At 46.7% G+C, this 26,928-nt stretch overlaps 1 protein-coding gene across 2 annotated transcripts in view; it reads left to right on the top strand.

The window, feature by feature from the left end:
- Positions 1-26,928, top strand: part of LOC105185657 (protein eva-1 homolog C) — a 250,895-nt gene that overhangs the window by 143,219 nt on the left and 80,748 nt on the right. For both annotated transcript variants that reach the window (XM_025300726.1, XM_025300725.1), the window contains exons 2-3: positions 2,236-2,453; positions 17,930-18,068. In XM_025300726.1, coding sequence (XP_025156511.1) covers positions 2,236-2,453; positions 17,930-18,068 — 357 coding nt within the window. The remainder of the gene's footprint in view (positions 1-2,235; positions 2,454-17,929; positions 18,069-26,928) is intronic.

Here is a 26,928-nt window from a genome sequence, read left to right as displayed (position 1 = left end):
CGGAGGCAAAGCCGCGGTAACTCTCATATTTTTGCGAAGCTCCGTCCTCTCCGTGAGATGATTCACGTCGGAAGCGTGCGTTCTCGTCCGCGAGAGACGAGCGCGATTCCATCCTGCTTTTCCATTAATCCGGCATTATCGAAGCAGGATACCGGTCTCCTCACTCGATTAACTCGATGCCTCACAACGGTCCTTTGTAACGTCGACCGCACGCGTGTGTGCACCATTTTCGGCTATAGTTTCGCGATTGTAATCAGCAGCTTGCACTCTCTCTCTCTCTCTCTCTCTCTCTCTCTCTCTCTCTCTCTCTCTCTCTCTCTCTCTCTCTCTCTCTCTCTCCTCCGCTCAACGGACGGCGAGATTTGCTCCGCCGCGCAGAGAGCGGGCGACTTTATATTTAACGACGCGGAAGAACGACGGAAAATGTAAGATTTGATGAGTCGGAAAAGTGACGTCGTCAAGGCGATACCGCGCCTCCGGAGGAAGAATCTAAAGAGAGTGACGTTCGCGAGACAAAAGAGCGCAACAGCGACTCCAATTCGCGAGCATATCGTCGAGCGACAGAAATGATCTCGATCTGTCGTTGTTTCCGTTCTACAAATTTACTCGATACAATTGGAAAGCGCATCCCTCGCTTCACCGCCGTCGCTGACGGCGGCGGCGACGCCGGCGACAGTGGCAGCGGGCGTGTTACACCTCGAGCGCTACGTCGCAGTAGAAACGACCAATATCGGGCCAGACAGATGTTCCTCCGTCGCGCCGCGCGTGAATTATCGCCGTCGCTTCTCCTGTGCAAATTCCTCCCGCCCGGCGTTAGGAAATATTGAAGAATTTACATATCCCGCGTCTCTCTCTCTCTCTCTCTCTCTCTCTCTCTCTCTCTCTCTCTCTCTCTCTCTCGCTCTCCCTCCCCTCCCCTCTCTTCCTCCTTGTGGACGTGACTGCTCGTGACGTAACTAACAGGCTCTTTTGTCTGCTTTATTTTTCATGTTCCCCACCGGGACATCGACTGGCTGCTCTCGGCTTCCACTGGCTGCTGATAACTCGCTGATGGTGTTGGTGACGGTGATGGTGATGGTGACGTCGGGCCTCTTAACTACGACGGTGATGGGCGTCGCGATGATGTATTAACACGTTGGTGGTGGTGACATTCACATCGGCATGCTTCTTCACTCGCCGATCGGCGATCTGCGAATGTCGCGCGTCTCTGCGCTTGAAACGCTGAACTCGGCACGATAATTACTACTAACTGCGGCGTTCTGCCCTTTCTCTCTCTCTCTCTCTCTCTCTCTCTCTCTCTCTCTCTCTCTCTCTCTCTCTCCCTTTCTGCGCTCCGTATTCACACACGCATTAACACTCGCGCACACTCGTTATCGTACTCGCGCGCAACATCGAAATGGCCTCAATCGCTCTTATTACGCCGCGGACCGCATTTCGGCGACCCCCGTTATCTCATGCCGGTTGTTATCACGCACTGTTACAATCACTTGGCCGTTTCCTCGGCAACTTCTGCGCGCCACCCTTTATTGGCGGCCACTCGCGCGACATTATCACGCGCGAATCTGCATTTACATGCCGGAACCGTCTGCGGTTCCGTTCGTAAACTCCATCGTCACGAACGATCCGCGCGCGTTAAATTCCACAAATGTCGCGCGCGCTCGCTGCGTTAAACCACGCGCGTATCGTGTGTAAACGAAACGACGCCGCTCTCGCGGCTGAATTTGGGCCATTGATACATCTGTGCCCTCCTCCCCTTCCCCGCCCGTCCCCCTGCCCGCTTGCTGAACCAATCCCGGCTGATCCACTCGTTAATTACTCTCAATCCCCTTAAATTGATCGCCGGTGCGGTGGCGACGCCATTACGGCTCATTCATCGATCTTCGATACTCGGCGACCTCTCGGCTCGCCTTTTCTTTCGCGCGCTCGTGTAACTTATGCATGTGGCTTTCGCGTTATCCTTGTATACCCCCCCCCCCTCGGGCCACGCTCGATCGCTCCGCTCACGCTCACGCTCACGCGACGCTTTTCGTCGGCGCCGTCTTTCAATTGAATTAACGTTTTGTCGTTGTGATAATTACAAATGTGATAATTACACTTTTGCGCGTCGGTAACGCCATCAACAACCACGCGAATCCGACCTGACCCCCCGGTCGACCGTCGAATTCAATTCCAATTTTATGTCGGTCGCGTCGCGTGCGACGGGATATTTTTTTTTTTTCGTTTCTAACTCGGCAGCCCTGTTGTCAGGCACCCTGAAGACCTATCAGCGCGCGGCCTGCGACGAGGAAACGATGACATTGAAATGCCCACCCGGCACGACCATCTCTGTCGAACACGCTCAATATGGAAGAGCGGGAATGTACGGCATCAGCAAATGCAACTCGTCCGTTCCTCCGATGATCGCCGGGGACACATCGACGAATCACACATGCATCTGGCCGCAATCACTGCAGGTATGTGCCAATGAAATTCTCATTCCGCGCAGGTAGGTGTCGATCGAGTAACATGCGCGCGCGCGCGTCCGCGGTTTTCAGGTTTATAAAAATCATCGCCGCGCCAACACCGGAATATTTATTCTCTAGTCGCTGTAGTTAACGCGCGCGGCGGAACGTACAAGTCGCAAACGGACGTACACGTGCAAATTGGAAATGGAACACCAGGAGAATTGTAATGCCCTCCGATGACTATCCTCCGAGTCTTCCTCTCTTGTAAAACGGACTTTCCGCGTCCGTTTTAGTTTCTCTAAAGACTGGCTTTCAAGAATTAGGGCGTTTCAAGAATCAAAGGTCGCAACGTTCTGAGTGTCGCACCCAAAAAAAAGTAATTTCAAAAGCGGAATCAAAATCGTCAAGCAGAATCGGGCGGATTTCGGCTGATCGGAGCGAGAGAGACATTCAAAAGAAAGTAATTTCACAACAAGAGGAATCATCTAAATTTTAGAGGATTTTATTCTTATACGAAAGAAGAAATAGACTTTTTTACTTTATTTACTATTAAAAATATATTACTATAATAGTGCCCTAACTTTTGTTAACTTGTCGACTTTTGGAAATTTCAAAATTATTAAATTAACAAAAGTTAGGGCACTATTATAATGTATTCTTGATAGTAAATAAAGTAAAAAAGTCTAATACTATTTTTTTTTCGACGAATAGATAACGAGACATCGTAAGTTAAATGTTGAAAAAGTTACCAAGTTTTCCTTAACTATTTCAAAAAATATTAGGCAAATAAAAAAATGTTTCAAACAAAAGTTGTTAAAATTAATTGGTAGAAAAAGAAGATATAATAAAAAATTGGGCTTTTTGTTTTAAAAAATTAAGTTAACCTTCAACAGACCTTGAAAATGCCCTCCAAATAAAAAACTGATAATTCCATTCTCTTTCCCCTTCGAAATCATGGAATCACGTATTTTAACTTTTTATAATATCTTTTATAGTTTTCGAAATTTTTTAATGCGAATGTTAAAATGGGACACTGTATATGGTCTCAAGAGGATTTCTCTAATATTAAGAGGGAAATATTATAAACACATTATTCTTAAAGATAGAGGAATTATATGTTAAATATATAATGCCAATCTTATTGATTTTAATGTAAATTTCCTCTTATGCACAGATTATTTGATCTTTTTTTAAGAGAATTATTATTTATTCTTGCTATACTCTATTCTTACTAGTTATACTGGTTAATTTGAAAAAATTATTATAATGTATAGCGAAAAGTAATATATATAATATATATAGATGCACTTCTGGCTTCATTTCTACAATAAATAGACACGGATGAAACAAGATCATCATAACAAATAAATTTCCAATCAGTTTTGTTATGGACTTTATAGCTACAAAGATGTTCATTACAACCAATTGTACGAAACATAATTAAAAGAAAGAATATATTATTCAACTTCTTGCAACAACTATAAACTGACCAAATGTGGATAAATTATCTTCGTTATATGTTATGGCAACACATACATATATTTTTTAAAAAGCGTTCCAAATATTCTGATGAGCAGATATGGCTATTGTTTCGTTCATGTCTGGAGATAGAGCATAACTGAACAAAAGAAGCCGATATTCAAATCAACATATTCCTCTTCATATAAGAGGAAAATTAATTGATATAAGAGGGAATCCTCTTGAAGTAAGAGGAAAACAGTTAGAATCATATCTGATAAATTTTAGATGAATGGTTCACTTTAGCCACTTTGTCGAAAAAGGAATCCCTTTATCGAATCCCTTTTCTGTAAAAGGCTCTGCTTAGAATACGAGACTATGGGAAAAATCACTTTAGAAATAAAATACTTTTTTTTTGGATGCACATCCAACAGCGAAATGTATCTTCTGAGAATTGCTAAGGAACATATTTTCGTGATAAAAAAGCTTGTCCGACGGTGACACGTAAAGGTCGGCGAACGATAATGCTTCGCTAATTAACAATTAAACATCCACGTGATTATTTACGGAATGACAATTGCGAGTTATCTGCAGAATCGACTTTTGACGTCGATGCCCGCAAAGCGGCAGAGTTCAGCTTCGTCTAATCTACAATGAGAGATTCGCGTGTTATTATCGGACATCCGGTTTATACCATCGATATCGAGCGATCGGCGAATGGCCGACAAGTCGAGTCGAGTCGCACGGCGACGACGGCGAGAGATAAGAATATGAGACGCCGAGTGTGACGTACTCCTACGTAAGTTAAAAGACAGATCACACAGTCGGTATTTCTCGTGTAATAACGCAGCGTACAAACTTTGCAAATTCGCAAAACTTGCCAAGACATGATCCTCCTCCCGGCCCCTGCCCCGCCGCCCGGCCCCGCGGAAACTTTAATATTTGGACGTACTTTAGATTCCGATTATCTCCCGATTCTGCCTCTTCAGCTGCCGGAAGGAAGTTTCCCCGGTCTAAACTCCCTGTTCAATCCGAGACCGCCTAAATTTGGAAGTTCCAAAGAATCCGGACGCGCGCGCCGATCAAATATAGGCCACGTTATCTCCGTTTCATAACCGACATCTCGCCAACTCCCCCGCCCTCCCCGCCGAGAGGTATACAGCCGGCAGGGGCTTTTGCGGCGGGAGCTTTTGCGCCGTCGTTTACGCCTGCTCGATTTCCGCGACAACGCTTCTTCGTCTCGGCCTCTTCGCTCTTCTCAAACTTTATTCAGCGTCTTACATTTATTGGCTCCTAGCGAGCTCCCGTTTTCTAATCCAGAGGAGGGCGTATACGTGTACTTCCCCTCGCTCCCCTTCTCTATCTACTCTACTCCATTCTCTCTCTCTCTCTCTCCCCCCCTCTCTCTCTCTCTCTCGTTCTATCTTGCGTGAGTACCGAAGCGGAAAGAATCGTAAACCGGATCCACCCCTTCTGGGGTTAACCTTCGTACGCCTCAAGCCTCGTAAACCCTGCTCGGATGCGTGTGCTCCGAGCATGAATCGGAGTTTGGTCGTTTTTATCTTTCGGGAGATTTTACACAAGATCGAGATGGCCGCAATCTTCTCCTATCGCGATCATTCTCGACCGTCTTCCGCCTCACCCCCTCTTCCGCGACTCGCGCTCAATTCCTGCTTTCTCCGGGAGAATCTTCCTCTCTCTCTCTCTCTCTCTCTCTCTCTCTCTCTCTCTCTCTCTCTCTCTCTCTCTCTCTCTCTCTCTCTCTCTCTCTTTGTTTTCTTTCCTCGTTTCTTTTCTCTTCTTCTCTCGATGGAACTTTTAAAGAAACCTCTGCCTCTCTCGCCGCCACGGCACGAGTACTTAAAATTGTTATTCATACCGTATTTGTCAAGTTGGCAATTTTTTTTCTTCCGCAAACTTTCCTCCCCGGGAAGAGCGGAGGAAGATGTTGAATATGCGATGATCTGTGCAGTCTGTGCAAGTGTCAGCGCGACGGACGCGAACAAGGAGATTAGACGTTTCGTTTGCAGCATAATTTGCAGTCTCGGTTCAGCGGGCAACGGCAATTATTTTTCGTGCTTCTCTCTCTCTCTCTCTCTCTCTCTCTTTCTCTCTCCCCTTCTCTCTTTGTGCTTGCGCTCGATGCGATTTTCTTTCTTCCGCCTTTGTCAGTGTCAGCGAGTTTGATTTAAACGGAAAGGGAGCAAGTGCGCGAGAGAGGCGGTAGAAGCGCGCGCGAGTCAAACGTGAGTGCGAGCGGAGGGACGGAGGAGGAGGTCGACGGCGAAATTTTTGCTAGAATGTTAATCGAGCGAGTCGGCGAGCAGTCGGTGGAGCAGTGGATGAAGGAGAGGGGCGAGAGGAGGGGAGCTATCGGGCGCGCGATTTATTCTCTCAACAGGAATGCACCGGCGGTATAAACTCCGCGAGAAAAGTCCGCGCCGAGAGAATGCGCCCGCACGAAAACTTGTTTTCTTTGAGCTTAATTCACTGGCAATTATGGATACCGCGCGAGGGCGGAAAAAGAGATACAAGTGCTGCCGCAAGTCTGGCCTGAAATCTTGGCTCGCGAAATAATGGCAACTGACCCGAAAACGGCACCCCTGTGTTTTGCGAAGCGTGCAACTGACAAATTCGTTTGAAGCCCCGCGGGCCAAAGAGAGACGGAGTAGAGGGAGGGGGGGGGGAAGGAGGAAAAGAGGAAGCGACCCCAACAACGGTAAGCCCCGACGGTTTAACGAGGTTGCCGGCAGAGTAACATATTCTTAAAGTACGGCGCTCCCCAAATTGACCTCTTCTTCCGATATTAAATTACTGATCCTTTATGAAAGTCGCGCGATTTAACGTTAGCTAAGCGGAAATCGAATACAGAATTAGTCACGGTTTCGCCGGCTCTCCTAACCGTTCCTTTGCCTCTCGGCGCGAAAGAGCACTCTCGCGACGAAAATTTCAGTGGCTATTTACGGGGTAGAACGAGAGAGAGAGAGAGAGAGAGAGAGAGAGAGGCAAGGAAAGACGCGCAAGACTTTCAAAAGGACCACGCGCTCGTCTGACACAATTCGGGCGTGCAATCCTGCGCGCCTTTTGCTCCAGCCCGGGCGCGAAGAAAGCGGTGTTATTCACACGACGTTGCGGTATAATAACTTACCACGGATGTAGAATAAAATCTCCAACGACGCCCCCATCGCTTTGCGGTTTTCGAATCCACGTATCGATTTAATATTTCATATTCCGCCGAGCGAGAAGGAGCAGCCATTGTACGTATGATCCTGCCCGCATGCGAAAATGGAGTGACTCTTTTATTTCGTCGACGATCTTATCCTCTCCCGCGGATCTTGCTCTCTCCGTGAAATATCCGCGCCTGCCTCTGTCTTTCCCCCTCCTTCTCCCTCCTTTTTCCCTTCCCCCTTTCCCTTCCTCTCTCCCCCTGCCTCTTTTTTCCCGTTGGCGCGGCCAATCATGCCTACTCTTCAACATGCAAATCGTACAGTGCGCCGCGTATAGATTCGCCTGTAATTCCCTTAGCTCGAGATACTACGACGGTTATCGGCGGTTATTCATCGTCCTAGTTCCCGATAATGTAATCCAGAGGACGAAGATTCAGAATCTAGAAAGCGAACGTCGGGCATTTCGCCACCGCGCAGCGGCGCGGGGTGGAGAGAAGCAATGATGGTCGATAGTTCGGGAGGGGTCAGATATCGTCGGGGAGAATCTTCTGTCCGCGAGCGATTTATTTGGTCTCTTGACACAAGGTCGATCCATAAAACAATCCCACAGCGAAGCGTGCGTAATTTATTTAGTACGCTCTTATATTGGATCAATCCGCGATCTCGCATTAGCTCCTTCCGGCCGATTTATGAGATCCCGAAGCACCTTCATTTACCGCCCGCCACTTTTCACTTTGACGCAACAGCTCAGATGGAGTTTCAATCTACCAACTTTAACACACATAAATTTAAGCAATTTAACCAGACGTCCCGGCGGGTCGCGGGAAATCGCGTCCGGACGTACGGCGCAGCGTTCGACAAACGTGCAGCGCGTTTCTCGGATCCTCTCGAAAGCGCGCAGCTTTATCGAAAATTTGCTTACTCCCGATTACGTCGAGCGCGCAAAGTGCAACGTCTCCGGAAGTCCGATGGAACGTAAAATAAATGAATGAAAAAAAAACGAGATACATAGCGTCTCGTAATTATGAGGCAGGCCGACATCAATCATCCTCGCGAAACTGCTGCGGGTGAACTTAGCAAGAATTTCTGGAGCGCTGAAAAATGGAGCGTGCCTGTCAAAAATGCTCCGTCGCGTCAGACTTTCGAGATACTCTCCGACTTACCCCTTTGTTGCACGTTTTTTTCTAATTAATATAATCTTATGAAACTTGTTACTCGGAAGTTTTTAGGATTGCCGAATACAAATCCGGTGTGAAAAGTACGAAATTCAAAATGGCAGATCCAAAATGGCGGACGAAATTTCCAAAATCAACCGAATTCGCTTGAAATTTGTTATTTAAGGGTTTTCGAGGTTGCTAATAACAAATTCGTTATCGAAACTTCGTAATGTCAGAGCTATGGATGGATATGTACGGCAAGGTTCGGTCGATACCGATCAGGCCGCCCGGTTCTCAAACGCAGTCAGCTTGTTTCATTTCTATAATTATGCTCGCCATATGAGATCCGCCATCTTGAATTTTGTATTTTTCACACCGGATTTGTATATAGCGATCGCAAAAACTCCCATATACACTGATAGAAAAATATAGTTGAATTAACTATAATCTCACTATATATTTTATAATTCATTTTGGCGTCAACCATATTTTTATAGTTGGTGGAACCTGCAAAATATAGTAGAATAAACACAAATATACAGTCAATGATTGTCTTAAATAATTGTTTAGTTACTTTTACTATATATATGGTAATTTCTCATTCACAAATACAGTGAGATTTAATATTCATATAGTTACATCTGTCATCATTTAGCAAATATTCTGGTAATATTGACTATATAAAAGAGTTACTTTACCTATCATTTTATATTTGTACCCGTACAATAATTTTAGTTTAACTTACTATAATTCTTAGCGAAAATATTATATGGTTAGTTTTACTATGCCCATATCGTAATTATTACCGATATTTATGGTAATACTTACTATAAATATGATATTTCGGACTATAATTTAGTTACTATATCATTATAGTTCCAAATATCATATACTTTTCTCTCAGTGTAATGATTCTGAAGTATACGTTATTACTTAAAATTTCACGTAAACGAATTTATTCTCTAAAAACGACAGTTTTTTGTTCGGTATACCGCTTATTAACAACAAATTACTTATTCGAAGTGACTCTAAAAGTTGATGTATTAGCTAGAGCAACATTTTAGTAGTCCAACGATACCGAATATGCTAAAGAAATACGTGAAAAAATTTAATTAATTTATTGGAGAAACAAGCTTGGTGATATGTGCCATTCTGGGATATGAGGACCACTGTGCAGCAAAGGATTAAACGTGCCAAAAGAGCCACTTTTGGATCAGAGTATCTCGGAGGCCGTACGCAGAGTGGGGCCAACGCGAATTTAGTCAGAGGACGCCGAAGAGACTTCGAGAGATCCGGCGGTCAGGGCAAAAGTTAAAGTCGTCGGCCTGATCGATTATAATCGCACGTGCTGGAGGCGGACGCGAGCCAACACGGACGAGGAAGCGTCGCCGCTCGCGTCATAAAGCGCGAAACTCATCAAAGTAATCCTCCGTGTCGTGCTTTAATATTTCCGGCTCTGTCGCGGCGCGGCGTAAGATATCGAAACGCGAGAGAAGCGAGACGAATATTCCGCACACAATGCGCCGGCGGTTCCGGCATGGCGTCCTACATCGGTATACGGCTATATTTAGCAGGAAGGAATCGGCGGCGAGGCTGGACGGCGGCGGCGGGGGAGGGGGTGCGCGCACGATTCACTCGAGATGGCATCGCGAGAATGCGAACGCCCGCGTCATTGCGCCGAACGCACATGAGGAATTCCTTGTCGCTCGGTGACGCTCCTGTTTCCTCGACGATTCTTCCGGAAGCGTTACCGGCGCTGCCGTCGCCGCCGCCGACTCCGCACGGGAACGAATCAGCGCGCGACGTACTTCCTGCAGCGGCGGCTGCAGTTGCAGCAGAGAATTTCCAAAGCCGGGGAACGCGTATCCCTGAATGAACGTATTCCCGGTAGGACCATAAGAAGGGTTCGACTCGAAAGTGGCTCCGTGCCGCGTCGAGCGGTTCGAATCTCGCGAAAGGGCTTTTCCGCGTGAGTGCTTACCTCCCCTTCCCCGCGCGCGTGCGCAACTTCTCGGCGACATACGTCGCTGCTTCCATAAAGAGGGTGGAATTTAAAGTCGCGATTCGTCGGGGATAAAAGCGTCACTCACTTGCGTCTCGAGGACTCGCGTCCTCCTCGCTTCCTCTTGCGTGCAGGAACGTATGCAAATTGCGACGACGACGACGACGATGACGACGATCTGCGAGAAGATCGAGAGGAACGAGCGCAGTGCGAGGTGTATGAGCAAATGTCGATAACGAGGGCTTGATGGGAAGGACGGAGGGGGTGTATTTATTTTTGAGCGAGCGACTGGATAAGAAGCTGCAGGCAAATCGACTGGCTGGGCGAGGAGCGGAGGGAGGGCGGAGAGAAAGCGCGAAAGCGAGAGAGGAGAAGAAGAGGCTGCGAACACGGAGGAAGGTAACCTCCGAGACTCGTGGTCGTTTTATAGTTCGGATTTCCTCAGGGCGGGTCGGACGTGTGTGTGTGTGTGTGTGTGTGTGTAACTATTCTAAAGAGCGAGACGCGATACTCTGATCCTCCGGTTTACAGTTCGATTTTATCGCTCGCGGACTTACGCCGCTCCCGCGGCTGTTCGCGCTGTATTTTCACCGCGTTACGTGTGTGCGCGGCAAGAATCGCGCTTTTATCGCGCGTCGTACAAGTAACTGATGCCTGAGACGACGGGCGTGTGCGTCGCTAATTGTACGATCGTTCCGGCGGCAAATGGCGCCCCTGCCCCGTGGATATTTCATTCCCCGAGCAAAAATTGTTAGGGCCATCCAAATGAAGGATAAGATTGAGTTGAAAGTAGGATGCCTTAAGAAGTAGGATGCCTCGTTATTCACCACATCAGGCCTCGAAATGGATCTTTTCGCGGTACCTTAGATTTTACAAACTGAAGCTTTGATAAGGAAAACTGATGGGCCTTAAAAGGATCTTTTAAGGATGCTTCAGATCAAGTTATAGAAAATTAATAGGATCTGAAACGTGTAATAAAATTGTCATGGTTTAGTATGGTTTTAGTAGGTACGCTCTACCTGGTTCTTTTAAAGATTTTTTTATTATACTGCGATTAAAAGCAAATTTTATTAATTTCATTAGTTACCGTATTCATTAGTCTCTTCCAAGGATTTCTCTGGTGTTGCCTTCGTTTTGAAATGCAGCAAACTTTAATAAAAAAACAATAGCAGGATTTTTATGTGTAAAGAATATTATATTTTATTGCACGCTATATTTTGAAAGTAAAAAATATTTTTGTATACTAACAAGGTTATAAAGAAACAAAGAAATTACAGTCTAAATTTCTCGGAATGAAAAGAACGAATATTTTTACTCAAGCAATAATAAACAATAATCCTTCCAAGGCCCTATTAATATTGCCCTGTAAAACCCTGTTGACATTGCCTTACAAGGCCCTCGTAATATTGCCTTATAAGAATCCGTTAAACCACATTTGTTCCACATCTAGGACCCTTGTCTTTCTACCCCTGCTAGGGCCCGATTAATGTTAGGGAAAAATAATATCAGGCCCTTACCAGAGCCCCTAGTAATTCTTTTACTCGGGTCGGTACGTCCGGCGTGCTCGCGCCGTGACTAGCCGCTAGTTTGCGGTATCGTGAGATACAACGGGAGAGAAACGTAACGATTTCAGGGAATTACACGGCCCGAGCCGGACCGGGCCGGGCCCCTAGGGCGAAGTTGCGCGACGGAACGGTAAACGTTTGTACAGTGACGGACGACTCGAAAACGGTCAGAATGTTTTCGACTCGCGGGCGGAAAATCGATTTCCCCCGCGGGGTCGCTCGACGGCGTGCGCGTGAAATGCGGGAGAATGGCCCAAGACGGAGACTCCGAAAGCCGATAATTAGATGGATATTGTGTGTACGTGGAGACACATACATACGCGCGCGCGCGGGAATCTCAGCGCGTTGAGGAGGATGGCAGCTTGAAACCCGGAAATGTAATTTCCACACATTCCCCACGACAGACGACGAGATCTCGTCTCATCCCGAAGCGAGATATTGCGACGACCGGCGAAAACTTTTCTTTTCTCCGGCCACTTTCCGCAATCGTGTTTATTGATTTTCAATTATCGGCCACGGGAGGCGAGACGATGCAATCGCCGACAAAAGCCGGCGATCCGACACGGAATTGTTTTCGTGCTCACGCAAATTCAACATGTACTTCTCGAGGTGCCTGCCATCGTTATCGTTGCGGTTAATCCCGATTAGAAATTCATTCTATGCTCCTGTTCAGGTTTACCTCACTTCAAGTCATCAGGTCTGAGAAAGGTAATACTCTCGGGTCCTAGAAAATCATGTAACGCAGTGTGAATATCAGGACCTTATCAAATTATCTTATTGAATCCTCCTGACGTTTTATTTCAGATTGAGAAAATCCAATGTCGATATTCGGATTGATTCGACGTGTAAAAGAGCAGATCTGTCTCCGAGTGTAATTTCATTATCATTTCATGTCGAATTAATTACTCAAGGAACGTTAATGTGCGTATATATTCATAAAGAAAAATTACCCCAAATTTTCTCACCTCTCGCGACCGCTAAAACTGAAGAATTGCCACGCACACACACACACACACACACGTACACACTCTGAAACGCCGCGCGTCCTTTCCGGCATTTTAATGCCAAGCGACGCGAGCGGTCATCATTCCATTATCTTGACCGAGCTAGATGTTGCTTAAATCTTGATGGTCGAGCGGCATGTAATAACCCTAATAATCCCGACGATATTCTTGCGACTAACGGTTGTATAATATATTCTTATAGAGTTTATGCAGAACATTATTACATATTAACATTGAATAACGTAACAACATTATATATGCGACGGCTGATACAATATACATTGGCGCACCAGAGGGTGCATGTGTGTGTGTGCGTGTGTGATTCCATGGTTGCTTTAAATTTTTAATAAAATATTAGTTAATCTCCAAACACCAAAATTGTTTGAAAACAAACCTGGATAAATCCGAATGTCACGTTAAGTTTTATTAACTGTCAAGGAAAAAGGATAATCAACCGTAACTCATTAAAATCCAGTAATACAAGCCGCATTAAGGTATAATGAATAAGAATCTCGACAAAGACTCGATCAACTAAACTGGTTGTTACATTAAGGTATTAATATAGATCCAATTATTATAAGCTTACAAAGGTCTTCCTTTCTCAGTTGTCACCAGGATATTATAAAGCCTAACTTAATTAGGATTACCCTTCACTCATCCTGTTAGGTCCTTGTCAATATCAGGCGTAGCTCACACTGAGACAAATATTCTTTTTTCTTCTTTTCCTTTGCTTACTCACCCCTTTTTCTTTTTCCTTTTCTAAAGAATGCCATCGATCTGTTGTTGTGTATACCTTTGAAGGAAAGCACATAATTGTAATAAAAATATTGAATTTATTTTTGCTTCTAATACCCAACCATTCATATCGTACGAGGTGTGAGTATCGCATGTGAAAATCCGAGATGGGCATTCGGAGCGTTGAGAAACGATAACGATCACAGTGAGATCAGTGGTGGGGGAAGCGATGTGTTTACGTTTGGAAGATAGAGACGCGGATCATAAAAACGATGTCGCGATAGAGGTAGGCAGTTAGTCGCTGTTGGACGCCCGAAAGAGACGTGCCATCGCCACTCGTGCAGAAGGTTGGTGAGTGTTGATCAAATCATTGTTTTCTAATGTTCATCGGGTGGCCGGGGTCGAGCATTGTTCCCTTACACAATTAGTTGATTCCTCTTGATTCCGAATACCGGTGTCGTCGTGCGTTTCCTCTTCGACACCGGTCCGATTCAGATGTTTTCTTGGTCGCCAAACCAAGCTCGCCGTGCGTTTTCCCGGGGGGCCCGGTGTGACCTAAATAATCTGAGCCAGCAGCTGAGAGGGACATTTCGTGCGCTTTCCCTTCATGTCCATTGTACCTCTTGATGCTGGATGGTGAGCTTCAGGCTGGGATACGTTGGTGATTTCCTCGTACGCTTTCCCTTGGAGATCTCCGTCTGCCCACCAGCGGTTCGAGTGTGCGCATACCCATTCGGACCGGCATTTTTAATTAATTATCGCGTGAAGTAATTGCGCGAAAGTCTGACTCGAAGGTGTTCTGCCACCGAGTGGTGCGTCTCCGTATCTCGCTCGACCTCCACCGACCGGCGTCTGAATTATATTATCGTTCTGCTATCTATTGTTTTTTTTTGTGTTTACTACCTCGAACTGCTCGTCTATTCATTCGGCTCTTAGTGTGTACGCATAAGGCGAGTAAACAAAAGGAGATAGGTCATGTCTATAGGGACTCGCTCCGATGTTTATACATTCTATACATTACTCTTACACTCGTTAAAATTTCTAGTCGGGATATCGACGCTAGGATCGAATTTGATCGATTAGAAAGCGAATATTCCCTCTTTCTCAATCGCAACGCGTTAGTACGAGCAAACAACAATTCTTATCGCCCGTCTTTTATTTTTTTACCTTATCCCTAACGATCGTGCGCGGCAGATAAGGTGAGAGCGGACCCGATGCAATCGCTGACGATCTGACACGGAATTGTTTTCACGCAAATTCGCAGCACATCTCGAGGTGTACCGCCATGATCTTGCGATTGTTGCGTGAATATTAACGCTGGAATCGATATTGATTTATCAGGAAGCAGAAAAGCCGCTTCCCAAGATGCATCACGCGATACAATTCATTAACGCGGCCGAGCTCCTTTCGCCCTGTGACATGAAATTACGCCGTCCATATCTCAACCCCCCTTTGTCTTCTTTTCGGTTTGATCTGCGGTCGGGCTAACTGTGCGTTGTCGCGGTTAAAATTACTGTGTGCTTCATTAAGATGCGCTCGCGTGACACGGTGAAATTGCGCTTAGCGTAATCAAGCTCGAACGGCGTAACGCGAGACCTCGCGCACAATTAGCCGATTGAAAATGGAATCCTAGGAATTCCCGACAATGTGCGGATATCACCGGCGGCAGTGTCGGATAGCCAATGACTTCCGAGGAACGCGGGACTGGGACGTTCCTGCAGGATGTCGCCGTAACAGCTGTGAATTGCTGTGCACGCGTACGCGCCGCACCGAGATGAGCGGTTTTTCTTTTTTCCGATGCGCAAAAAGTCGCTAGTCCGTTTACTCTGCGCGTCCGCTTGCGATCGCGCTCCTTCCGCCTCGTCCTCCGCGGAATCGAACTGTCGCGTTTTCCGGTTACGTCAAAATTACTCCGTCGCGGAAGTTGCTTTTTCGTGTGCTTTTTTCGCCGGAACTCCTTCGTCGTCTTCGCTATTCCGCCAGCCATTTCGGCCCGGCCGCCGGTGCGTACAAGCCCGCGATGTGGCGTTAAGGGGACTGGAGAGAGTCGGATTGCTGAAAAATCGCGCTTGTTTTTGATAATATTTTGCGACGAACTGAATAAATGTGCAAGAATGATAATTTTAGGTATATATTTACACACATATGAAGAGTAGAAAAATTTTGTTTACAACTAACAAATACTCATATAAATATATGATATAAATAGCTGAAATATACTCTCCTTTCTTTTTTTTCAAGTTGTCGTTTTTGCCGTAATATCTCGAGGAGGCTTATCGTTATCCGGTGAACCACTACAAAAAAATCGAACAAAATTAACAAAATGGCAGCTATTATTAGGAAAGAATCCAAATTTTTCAGTTCTTTTACAATTAATATCTCGAAATGAAATATTTTGACGTAATTGTCCATGGTTTATCCGAGAGCCAGATGAACAAATATTATTGCTTTAAAATTTCAAATCGATACGAAGCTCAGTTTCGGAGAAATCATTGCAGAAAGTTGAACAATAAAATTTCGAGAAAAACGTTTAAAATTTAAGTGGACGTATATTTATATGAGTATTTGTTAATAAACAAAATTTTTCTACTCTTCATATGTTATATAAATATATCTAAAATGTTCATTCTTGCACATTTATTCAGTTCGTCACAAAATATTATCAAAAACAGGCACGATTTTACAATAATCTGACCCTTCAGTCCCTTTAAGGCGGGAATTACATGCGAAAGGCCGTTTTTAAAGCTATTTTTACGAATGTTTTTAATAAAAACGGTAAGATCAATGGACTTGCAATGTTCGCAGTTCATTCATTAATGTTTAAAATATAAAATAAATGTTATTGAATTACAAGATCCGATCTAATTTGTAATTATAGATGCAGTCATTCGTTTGCGAGCTCTATGTTTGTTGTCGACATAATTCCGGGCTTCTCCCTACTTTGAAACTAAAAAATGAGAAAGATCTTTAAAATATATGAATGCCATTGTAGCCCATACTGAAATGAAGGCAGTGAAATCAAGTTTGGAAAAATAATGATTGTACATACAAAAAAAAATAACGAAAATGAAACTTATACCTATGCTTAAAAAAATGAATAAAATAAAATATAACTATGTTTGAAATAGGGGCGAAAATTACATGTCTACTGTACATTACGTACAAATTTCAAGCTACTCGATTTTGTTAGTTTTTGTGTAATCGTGTCGACAATTTAAGAAAATGATGTTTCCAGATGATAAACGCGTTTAAAATTTTATGTGTGCTTTCCATATAGATAGTAACAAATTTATTTTATACTTTGAACACTAATGAATACATTGTGAAAATTTCAGGTCCATTGATCCTAGCGTTTCTGTTCATAAGATTCGTAAAAGTAGCCTTGAAAACGGCTTGCTCCGCATGTAATTCTCCCCATAAGAAAGGACGAGAATTGGAAAAAAAGATTTATATCTTTTCACCTCGCCGGGGTTTGTTTCCCCGCGCTGCGAATATTGACGCGCGCGCGCGCGCGCGTTCCTCTCGGATTGCATAGGGAAGTTAACTCCCCCGACGATATTACTTTGTACCTCTATCCGAGAGTTTCTCGTTTGGGTGAGAGGAGAAAGGAGAAAGAAGAGAGAGAGAGAGAGAGAGAGGGAAAAAAAGCGAGAATAATCTAATTTAAACTCGAACTCGTCAGCGGAAAGGGTTGAGGCCGCGAAAATTAAGTCTTTATTTCGCGCAAGAGCGGGCTCGGTTCGGCTGAAGTTGCGACGCAGTTTGCCCACTCGGTCGTCGCTGCGACTGCCCTTTTTTTCCCCAGCAGGACGTATATCCTCCGCGGCAATCGCAATAACCGCGGCAAAGGGTGCGGGCGCTGTAATTTCGAGTCCCGACTTCAAAGCGCCATCGAGCTGGATTGTTCCGTCGGTGCAGTCCCGCTTGCCTTCGTTATTATATTAATCTCCGTCGTTGCGGACCTGTCCCCTTATACCTCACTCGTCTGTATAATTAACTTGTGTACTATATCCGGCGGAGGGTATTTGTAATCGTGGAGAATTCAATTCTTGAGACGTCCATTTCCTTCGCAAGACCAGTCCCGGAGCTCGCGCTCTCCCTCGCGACAGTTTTTCCTCGCCAAGCGCGTTTCCACGCGACGTCGAAGCGAAGACACCGACTCCGTCGACAAATGAAAACGGACTTGCCCTTTCTCCTTCGGCTCGCCCAGGCAGTTTACGTAACAGTCGCCTCGGTGCGGCGAGTAAATGCGAAAACGAACTCCGCGGGAAATGATGGAAAGCCCCGTCTGGGCGGTGCGCTTCGTTATACCGCAACGATCCGATGTATTCTCCCTCTCTCGCAATTACCATCGACCGCTATCGCAATGTGAGCGGGTCTTCTGAATGACGCGTTAGCACTCACTGTTGCAGACGGTGGTCGAGGTCTGCCAGAAGAAACGGCAGTGCAAGTTCAACACCAGCCCGAACACCTTCCAGGGCGACCCCTGCCCCGGTTTGCGCAAGTACATCGAGGTTGCCTACAAATGCCGTCCCTGTAAGTACTCTTATCTATAAACGTACGCGCGCGTGTGCGCGCACACACACACACGCGCGCCGGCACGAATGCATACACGAACGTGCGCGAGCAGACGCGAGATCGAACTTCCTCCTCCGAAGAGATCGTTTTTCTTTGAGACATCCGCGATTCCTTTCTATGCGGACGTCGAGCATTAGTTCGGTTCGTCGCTCGCATAAAACCCGGCTATATCGGGGAAATTCCCCGCGCGCGACACGCGTGCATCGACGAATTGACGAGGAACTCGCGAGAATTTCTCTCAGACGCGACGTGATCCTACGAACTCGGGCTGATTTTCATGGCTGCGCACGGGCGGGAATATTTATGGCGGGTGAGAACGTAATCGCGCGCCGAGATGAAGCGAACCCGAGTGAAATCGAACTTCGGGACTTCGTATCAGTGCGATTCCAATGGGCTCGGATCTCCTCGAGGATCTTTGCGATCCCTTACGGAGGACGTGGTCCTTACGTGCGCGCAGATATCTTTGCCCGATATACCGCGAGCTCAGCGCGTTTTGGTTGGAATTTTAACTTTACGAGCTTCGACTGCCGCGAGTCGATCTCCGCCGATTACCTCGATGCTCCGCTCGAGATCGCAGCCGCTAAAAATGCCTGTTGGCTACAACAGAAGCATCGGGAGTTGAACTTACCTGGAAAGTCTGCGATCGGGCTGGATTTTTTATTTCCGCCGTCCAGCCGACAAACAGGGTCCGAGCTTGATCGATTTTCACTGTCAGCACCGTCTTCCCGAGCAAAAAATTCTTAGGGCCATTCTCATGAAGCATAAGGCCCCGATGAGGCTGAAAATAGGACGCCCTGAAAAAGGATGCCTCATTATTACCACATCAGGCCCCGAGATGAATCTTTTAGGGATGCCTTAGATTTTACGAGATAAGACTTTGGTAAGGAAAACTGACAAGGGCCTCAGAAGGATTTTTTAGAGATGCCCTAGATTTGATAAATAAGGTTTTGATAGGGAAAATTGATAAGGGCCTTGGAAGGATCTTTTTGGGATGCCTTAGATATACAAAATCAAGTTTTGTTATAGAAAATTAATAAGATCTGAAGCGTGTGATAAAATTGTCTTTAGTTTAGCATTCTTTTAGCAAGTACGCTCTGTCTGGTTATTTCAAAGGTTTTTTTTAATTATACCGCAATTAAAAACAAATTTTATCAGTTTTATCAGTTGTTACATTCATTAGTCTCTGCCAAGGATTTTTCTAATACTGCCCTCGTTTTGAAATGTAACAAACTTTAATAAAAGCAGTAGCAGGGTTTTTATGTGTAAAGAATGCTATATTTTATTATAAAGTATGCTATGTCTTCAAAATAAAAAATTCTTGTACATTAACAAGGTTATATAAAGAAATACTAGTAAGGAAATTACAGTCTAAATTTCTTGGACGAAAAGAGCGAATATTTTTACTCAAGCAATAATAAAAATATTTCCTTATGAGGCCCTATTAATATTACCTTACAAAGCTCTGTTGATATTGCCTTATAAGACATCTACGAGTTCTCTAAAGCGAGAGCGAATGTCTCGACGGGGAACCGACGGAGTCCCGCCAGCCGGGGACAGCCGGTGAGAATTCAGCCTCTTAAATGGCGAGACAACGCCCCGCGGATTGCGCTGCATTTGTTACACTATGTACTCAGCAGCCGACAACAAAAGCTCGCGTCTCAGCCGCGCGCGCGGCATCTCTATACGCGCGCCTCCGCATAGAGCAATGACGGCAACCTGTTGCGGTAACAAGGTTCGAGTAATTTTTGCCAGGCGGTATAGTAACTCCATCGCGGCGCGTTTTACATTCTCGAGGTCCGCGATGGCTCCTGCGCAAGCCGCAGTCATCTCATTGTTTACCGCACGCGCGCACACACACACACACATACACACACGCACGCACGCACGGTAAATCCAGGTGGCTTTTTCGAGGGCGCCGTTGGCGGCGTTAAATCACTCTCGCGAACAAAGGTGTGTCACAGTTTTGCCGGCTGAAAAAGACTACAATTCAGACGCAAGAAATACGGCCTGGTAACCGGTTCGCTTTAGCACGATAGCGCGAAACTTTCGGGCGCGACGCGCGGAATGCTGAACAGCAAACCGCTCCAATCTGCGTCCTCCCGCCATTTTTTTTTTTTTTTTTCCCCTCCCGCGTTGTTTTCCCTTTTCATCTGATCCGGCGACTTTGGGGCCTTCCGACGCGACGCGTGGATCAGAGAATATATTATGAAATTTATCTGTAACTCGAGTTGGGCCGGGCCGGGGGGAGGGAGGGGGCGGGGGCAACGAGATACCCGTTTTTATTTTAATACAGCTTGCTCGCTGTTTGTGCGTCGAGCGGGGCTCTCCGTATCGCAGATTTCATCCGTCGCGTTATGTATATATGTTTAAATATATCAGCTATTTTTTTTTCCTCCTCCAAAAAGCATCCGCGCAAGAGATAAATCCGATAACATTGCCGGGGGTTGTAAATATATTATTTCCTAAATTCCGTTTCCATTTAATGGCGTGTCGTTAACAAGACTCGAACAAGATAAAAGTGCGTGTGTTTCAATTTACGAGAAGTGTCATATTTTATACATGGGCTTCGTCCCGCGAGCGTGGAAACGTCTCTCTCTCTCTCTCTCTCTCTCTCTCTCTCTCTCTCTCTCTTTTGCTTCCTTTTTTTTTAATTTTTTGCCCCAAGCTAAAATCATAAAATCGAAACTGCTACGTACTAAACCGTGGTGGACCCATTTCCGAAATGACTCGTGCAGCATTTTTCACAGCCGATAGTTATCGAATTTTTATCGACGTACGGAGGTGCATCAATCGTAAATTGATGGCTATCCATGCTTAACGTCTGGACATGCCAATTGTTTACGTTACTTTGAATCCAGTCGTTAAAGACGTCCCGATTATTCCGTAAACTCGTGCAATATCTGCGTTCCGCTTTTCAAATCTATTCGCTCGAATGGGTAAATATTTTAAAGGGGAAAATGGAAGGAAAGGGGGATCGCAGAGATCAGTAGCGTGCGCACGCGGTAGTTTGCAGCAAGAGTAGTAGCTTTATTTCTCTTGAAGAGAGAAACTACGTCCCACGATAAGCTAATCTAGGCTTTACTAGATGGCAGTCTGTCGGAACAAATCGACAGTAAACCCACGTATATTTCCAATTCTTATGCAAGACGCAGTATATTTTTTATATCGTCCATTTCGTCGCTCGAATCTTGAGACGATTCGCCCTCAAATTCGCTCTCAAAGCCATAGACAGAGACATAAAAAATTAACGTAACTGAACGCACGACGAGAGATTATCGTGAAGGAGAGGTAGGCAAAAGCGCCGCCGAGTGTATCGGCGGATCGTTAGAAACGCAACGGCAAGTACAAGACAATTTTTGCTCGACAAGCCTCGCAATCAGCCCGCCGGATTGTTTCCCGAGTAACAGCAGCGAGAGGAGGCAATGCGAAACACTTCGAGCAGATACAGGGAAAAGTTCGGCGAACGAGAGAGAGTACATATTACGGCGAGCGAGGTTGAGAAGTTTTCCCGGCGTATTTGCGCCGGTAATACGAAAGACAATGGCTTTGAGTACAGCTTAGGGGGCGCTTGCCTCGAGACCTCGCCGGAATAATCTTTAATATCTATAAAAAGATCGCGAGATACAACACGAAGGGAATACGCGAGCGCGTCTTAGCATCGGCAATGATCTATCCGGCGGGCGGCGGGCGCGCGAGGGAGAGAAATTAACAGCGGGCATTTTACTTAACGAGGCGAGGCGAAGCGAGTACTGTTAGTCTAATGAGGCCTTCGAACGAGCGCTCGTACGCTGGATAAATAGACAGATAGATTTATTTAATAAATTAACTTTGGCTTATGTAACCTCTTTGAGTATACAATGGCTGCCTCCCGATATTTCCCGCCGGCTACTGAAACTCTGGAACGTACGTGATGCAAGCTATGGATTTTCGGTAGCCGCGGTGAATATCGAAAGGCAGCCGATGAAAGAGGTACAAAAGGACGAGATCAGAGGCGAGTCGCTGAATGAACGTACGGAGGAGAATTTGAAACGCGATCCGTAACGAGGAGAGAGGAGAACGATGGCCGCGCGTTGTAATTGCAGCGTCACACAAGGTCGATGGAGAAGGGAAAGTGATACGGAAGTGCAAGAAGAAAAATGAAGAAGGCAAAGTCGAGCGTATTAACGGGACAATGTCACGTGCGAGGACGCGCACACATCCGAGATAAAACACGGCGTTTATCGTGCAAGCATGCTCCTCTTGAAATCAATTGGACTCGCGGCAGTAGTAAAGTCGCCCACAGGCCGGACAGAAGTAGCGCAGGTCGACCGATCGTAGACCGCGTTAATATTTGCCGCATTAATTGACATGAATATTGATCGTTGATCAATTATTCGCATGATAAATTATTATAATATCAATCGTTGGAACGAATTGTTTAAGCATATTAATGTTAATTCACCAACTAACGTAAACACGATATTATCGATATTCCGGATCGATCCGCGTGAGATGGGGAAGAAATAGAAAGTCTGAAATTGCTCCATGCGTAGCCGCTTCGTTAAACGGCAAATTATACGGTGCAATTTCTGTGTGTCGCGTCTCACTCCGAGCAAAAAATTGTTAAGGCCATGAAACATAAAGCCCCGATAAGGCCCCAAAAGTAGGGGATGCCTTAAAAAGGCAAATGACCCATTATCACCACATCAGGCCCCGAGATGGATCTTTTAGGGATGCTTTAGAACTAGTAAATAAGGCTTTGATAGAGGGAAAATTGATAAGGGTCTTTTAAAAATCTAAGGCGTCCCTAAAAAAATTTTTTAGAGACGCCTTAGATTTTACGAAATAACGCTTTAACATGGAAAACTGATGTGGGCCTTCGAAGGATTTTTTAAGGATGCGTTAGATGCGCAAAATCAAGTTTTGTTATAGAAAATTAATAGGATCTGAAGCGGATCTGTAATAAAATTGTTATAGTTTAATATTGTTTTAGTAGGTACGCTCTGCCTAGTTTTTTCAAAAATTTTTTTATTATACCGCAATTGAAAACAAATTTTATTAGTTTTATTAGTTGCCATATTCACTAGTCTCTTCCAAGGATTTTTCTAACTAAAGAATGCTATATTTTATTATGTAAAGTATGCTATGTTTTGAAAATAAAAAATTCTTGTTGTATACTAACAAGGTTATAAAGAAACAAAAAAAATTACAGCCTAAATTTCTTGGAATGAAAAGAACGTAATATTTTTACTCAAGCAATAATAAAAATATTTCCTTAGAAGGCTTTATTAATATTGCTTTATAAGACCTTGTTGACATTACCTCATAAGGACCCGTTAAACCATCTGTTACACATCTTGTAGGGCCCTAGTCTTACTATCCCTACTAGGGCCCGATTAAAATGTTGGGGACAAATAATCAGGCCCTTACCAAAGCCCTATTAATTTTTCTGCTCGGGCTCTTTCTTCTCGAAGAATCTTCCTTCCCGCGCTGGCCGCTCTCCGCACGGCGCAGCTTACGTGCGCGACGCGTAATTTCCTGGCTGCAGCAAAATGATGAGCGTGCGAAACTCTAAGTGAAGAGCCCAAATGTCCCGTAAAACGTTCGTTTCGCGAAACTTTTATCTCGACATTTTTTCCCTGGAAATATGGTGTCGCCCGGCGGCGGCGGCGGCGGCGGCGGCGGCGGCGGCGGAGGCGGGATAAAGACCGTACGCGGTCGTTTAGAAAGTACGCGCACATGTACTTCGCAGTTAGCCAACAGACGCATGGGAAATGTTACGATAACGACGCTACATTTTGGAAGAAACTATCGAAGTTTTCCCCCGCCGCCATTTTCATTATTCGCCGGGCGGAAACGCGATCCGATCACACGCGCGCGCGTGCGCAATTTATCTGTTTATCGCGACGTTGCAATGTTCTTGTTGCGGCACGCAAATTCACTGTAACATCAAATTCGCGATGCAAAATTCAGGTTTCTGCAATTGAATTTTCATTAACCGTGACACGCGCTCTCGCGCGAACGAGTGCTTCCATTGTATCCCGCGAACGCGCGCGCGCGTGCGCGTGCACTCTGCTAAATTCAATAATATTATATCAAATTAAACCCTCGCGGCCTCTTCCGTCCGCAGCGTACGTGCGACGAAACGCACGTTTGCGCGTTGCATTCGCGCGTTCCCGACGATTTTGCGAATTTTTCGGGGAGGATCCCAACGTCTCAACGATGTTAACGCAAGTGCGCGCGCGCTGTCCTGCCTGTATTTACCGCACGTCGTTCGACTCTTCACGTCCAAAAACGTAACGCCCGGGGGAGGGGAAGGGGAGCGCTACGCTGCTACGTGGCGAACGCGGTCGTCCCCTGTAATACATCAGCGGGACGATTACATATTACACGTGTCGCGTTACGTGCCAAAGCCAGCCGACACCTCACGCGCTGGCCGCAAATCTATCCGACGACAGCACGTGCCACTTATTGCGTCACTGCACACGCACAGCGAGCTCCGCGCGTCTGTGTGAACGCGCTTAATACGTCTAATTAATTTTTGCCCGTTCGTCCGACCGATGATCGATGTAATGAGGAGTAAACGAGGTTGCTTCATGTTTCACCGTGCTGTAATCGGATTTGCGACGCGCGTATAATCGATAGTCGGGTTGCAGCAGCGGGATAGTATTCGCGCTCGGCCCGGGATATATGATTGACGAGAATAACGGCCGTCTTTAGAGGTATCCGATTTCTTGACGATCGCGCGTCCGAGCCGAAAATTCGAGCACCCGCCGGCGAAACAGAGAAACGCGTCCGCGCTGGAAAACGCGCTGGATTCGCGCGCGGGAGACCGTTCTTCCGGTCGCCGCCGCCGGTGATTCTTCGTCATTTTCTTTCGGCATCGGGATCCTCGGTCTATTCTCAATCGCCAAGGATTAATAGAGGCCAATAAGAGAGGGGGGATGTCGGCGGCGAGCGATCCCTCCACACCGGCGGGGTAATAATGTCGACGATGCGTCGCACGCGCCCCGATATTCTTCTCAGTCTTCGAGCGTACGTGGAGCAATCGGCCGCCATTCCGTCGTCTAGCCGACCTCAATATCCCGTTAAATTATTTTCCTCCTCCCCGCGCACGCGTCAGTCACGGAGAGGCGCGATTTGATATCTCGCGCTGTTCGTTATCGCGCCGCTTTTCACACGTCGCTGGCGAAGAATCTACCGTAGCCGGGGAGTCGAACTGCCAAAGCTCGTCAGCTCGGCAGCTTCATAATCGAGCCAATTAATAACTTTCAGCTTTGCGCTGCCTCTTCCCGTCTCTCGCCGCCCTGTTTCTCCGTTTTCCTTTCGTTCTTAAGCCGCAGCGACGACGACGTGTCCGCGACGCCCGCGACGTCATTATCGTCGGCGCTGCTCGATTCGCTTTAGAATCTAATAAAATTCCCCTCCTCCTCCTCCTCCTCCTCCTCGCCGGCTTTGTCGGTCACCCACGACACGTATTCTTTCTCCGCGTTATTCGCGTCCACAGCGTACCCGGCGGAGTGCTCGAAAAAGGGCCGGACGTACCTCGAGGAGAATTCCATTCGTCGACGTACATCCGCTCGTGTCGGCCACCGACGTGCCCTCTCGTAGGTGGAGGGCACGTACTCTCGCGCGCTCGCGTTTTCTCTACTCCCACTTCCTCCTCCTCCTCCTCCCCCCCCTCTCTCTCTCTCTCTCTCTCTCTCTCGGCCTCTCTCGGCACGGGAACATACGTGGAAACTAGAGATTCCATCGATGTCGGAAAAAGTAGGTCGATCGAAGCCCCAGCCTTTTGCTGAAAAAGCGAGGAGCCGGCTCCATTGTCGCTTCGAGTGGTCCGCCGAGGGAATTACCTCTCTTTCCCCTCGCCCTCCCCTGCAAGCTCCCCGCCGCCGCCGCCGCCGCCGCCGTCGCGCGGCGCGCTTCCTCTTTTTTGCCAATTAAACCTCCAGACTGGACGTCTCCCTCGCACGACCCGGCCCCCCGCACTCCCCGCGGACGTTCTTACGGGCAATAAGGAAGTTCCGCGAGCACTCTCCCTCTCTCTCTCTCTCTCTCCCCCCCTTCCATTTCGCTCTTGCTCTCTCCCGGCCCGCAGTCGTGCGCGCGCGTTTGTACCACGATCCGCTCTTCCGAGCGAAATTTCACGGGCCATTGACGCCCCGGTCTTTGATATGTCCGGAGAGTGCTGGGATCCTTCCACCTTCCAGGTGGGATACGAGTCTCGAGAGACTTCCGGCAGGTACGTGGCGCGGCGATTTTTGCCTCGCATGGCTATCGTGGCCGTAATAGCGCGATACGGGCAGTTACGTGGGGGGGGGAGGAGAGGGGGAGGAGCAAGGGAGACCTGGAGGGATGCGCAAGCCGATGTAATCTGATGCTGATAACGTGGAAGATTGGGCGGCGCACCGGGGGGGAGAGCACAGACTTCTGCGCCATTTTGCAGAGAGGCGTCTTCCGCGACCGCTCGTTACGTACGCGACGGCCGGAACGCGGCCGATTCGAGCTGGCCTGGCATTTTCGACATTGCAGTCGCCGCGACAAATGAGATCAACGCGCATGTTTGCCGGGTGTAATGAATGAACAATCGCGGCTGCGGTAAAGCGATATCAGCGGAGCGGGCTCGCTTGAAATGAGCGGATCGAATCAGCGGGCTGCCTGAAATCGGATGCATGCGCCGCGTCGCGCCGCGCCGGTTATGCAAACGAAATACGAGTCGGCAAAACAACACGCGACTTACTAAAGCTGGGACCAAAAATACGGGATATATTGAAATATGCCAGCGCGAAAACAGGACTGCTGATGTTTATAGCGGTATCGACACACACACACACACACA

The sequence above is a fragment of the Harpegnathos saltator genome, unplaced genomic scaffold, assembly GCF_003227715.2.
Source record: "Harpegnathos saltator strain DR-91 unplaced genomic scaffold, Hsal_v8.6 scaffold381, whole genome shotgun sequence".
Lineage (NCBI taxonomy): Eukaryota > Metazoa > Arthropoda > Insecta > Hymenoptera > Formicidae > Harpegnathos > Harpegnathos saltator.
Note: the sequence above shows the minus strand (reverse complement) of the source record. Positions and strands in the feature narration are given on the sequence as shown.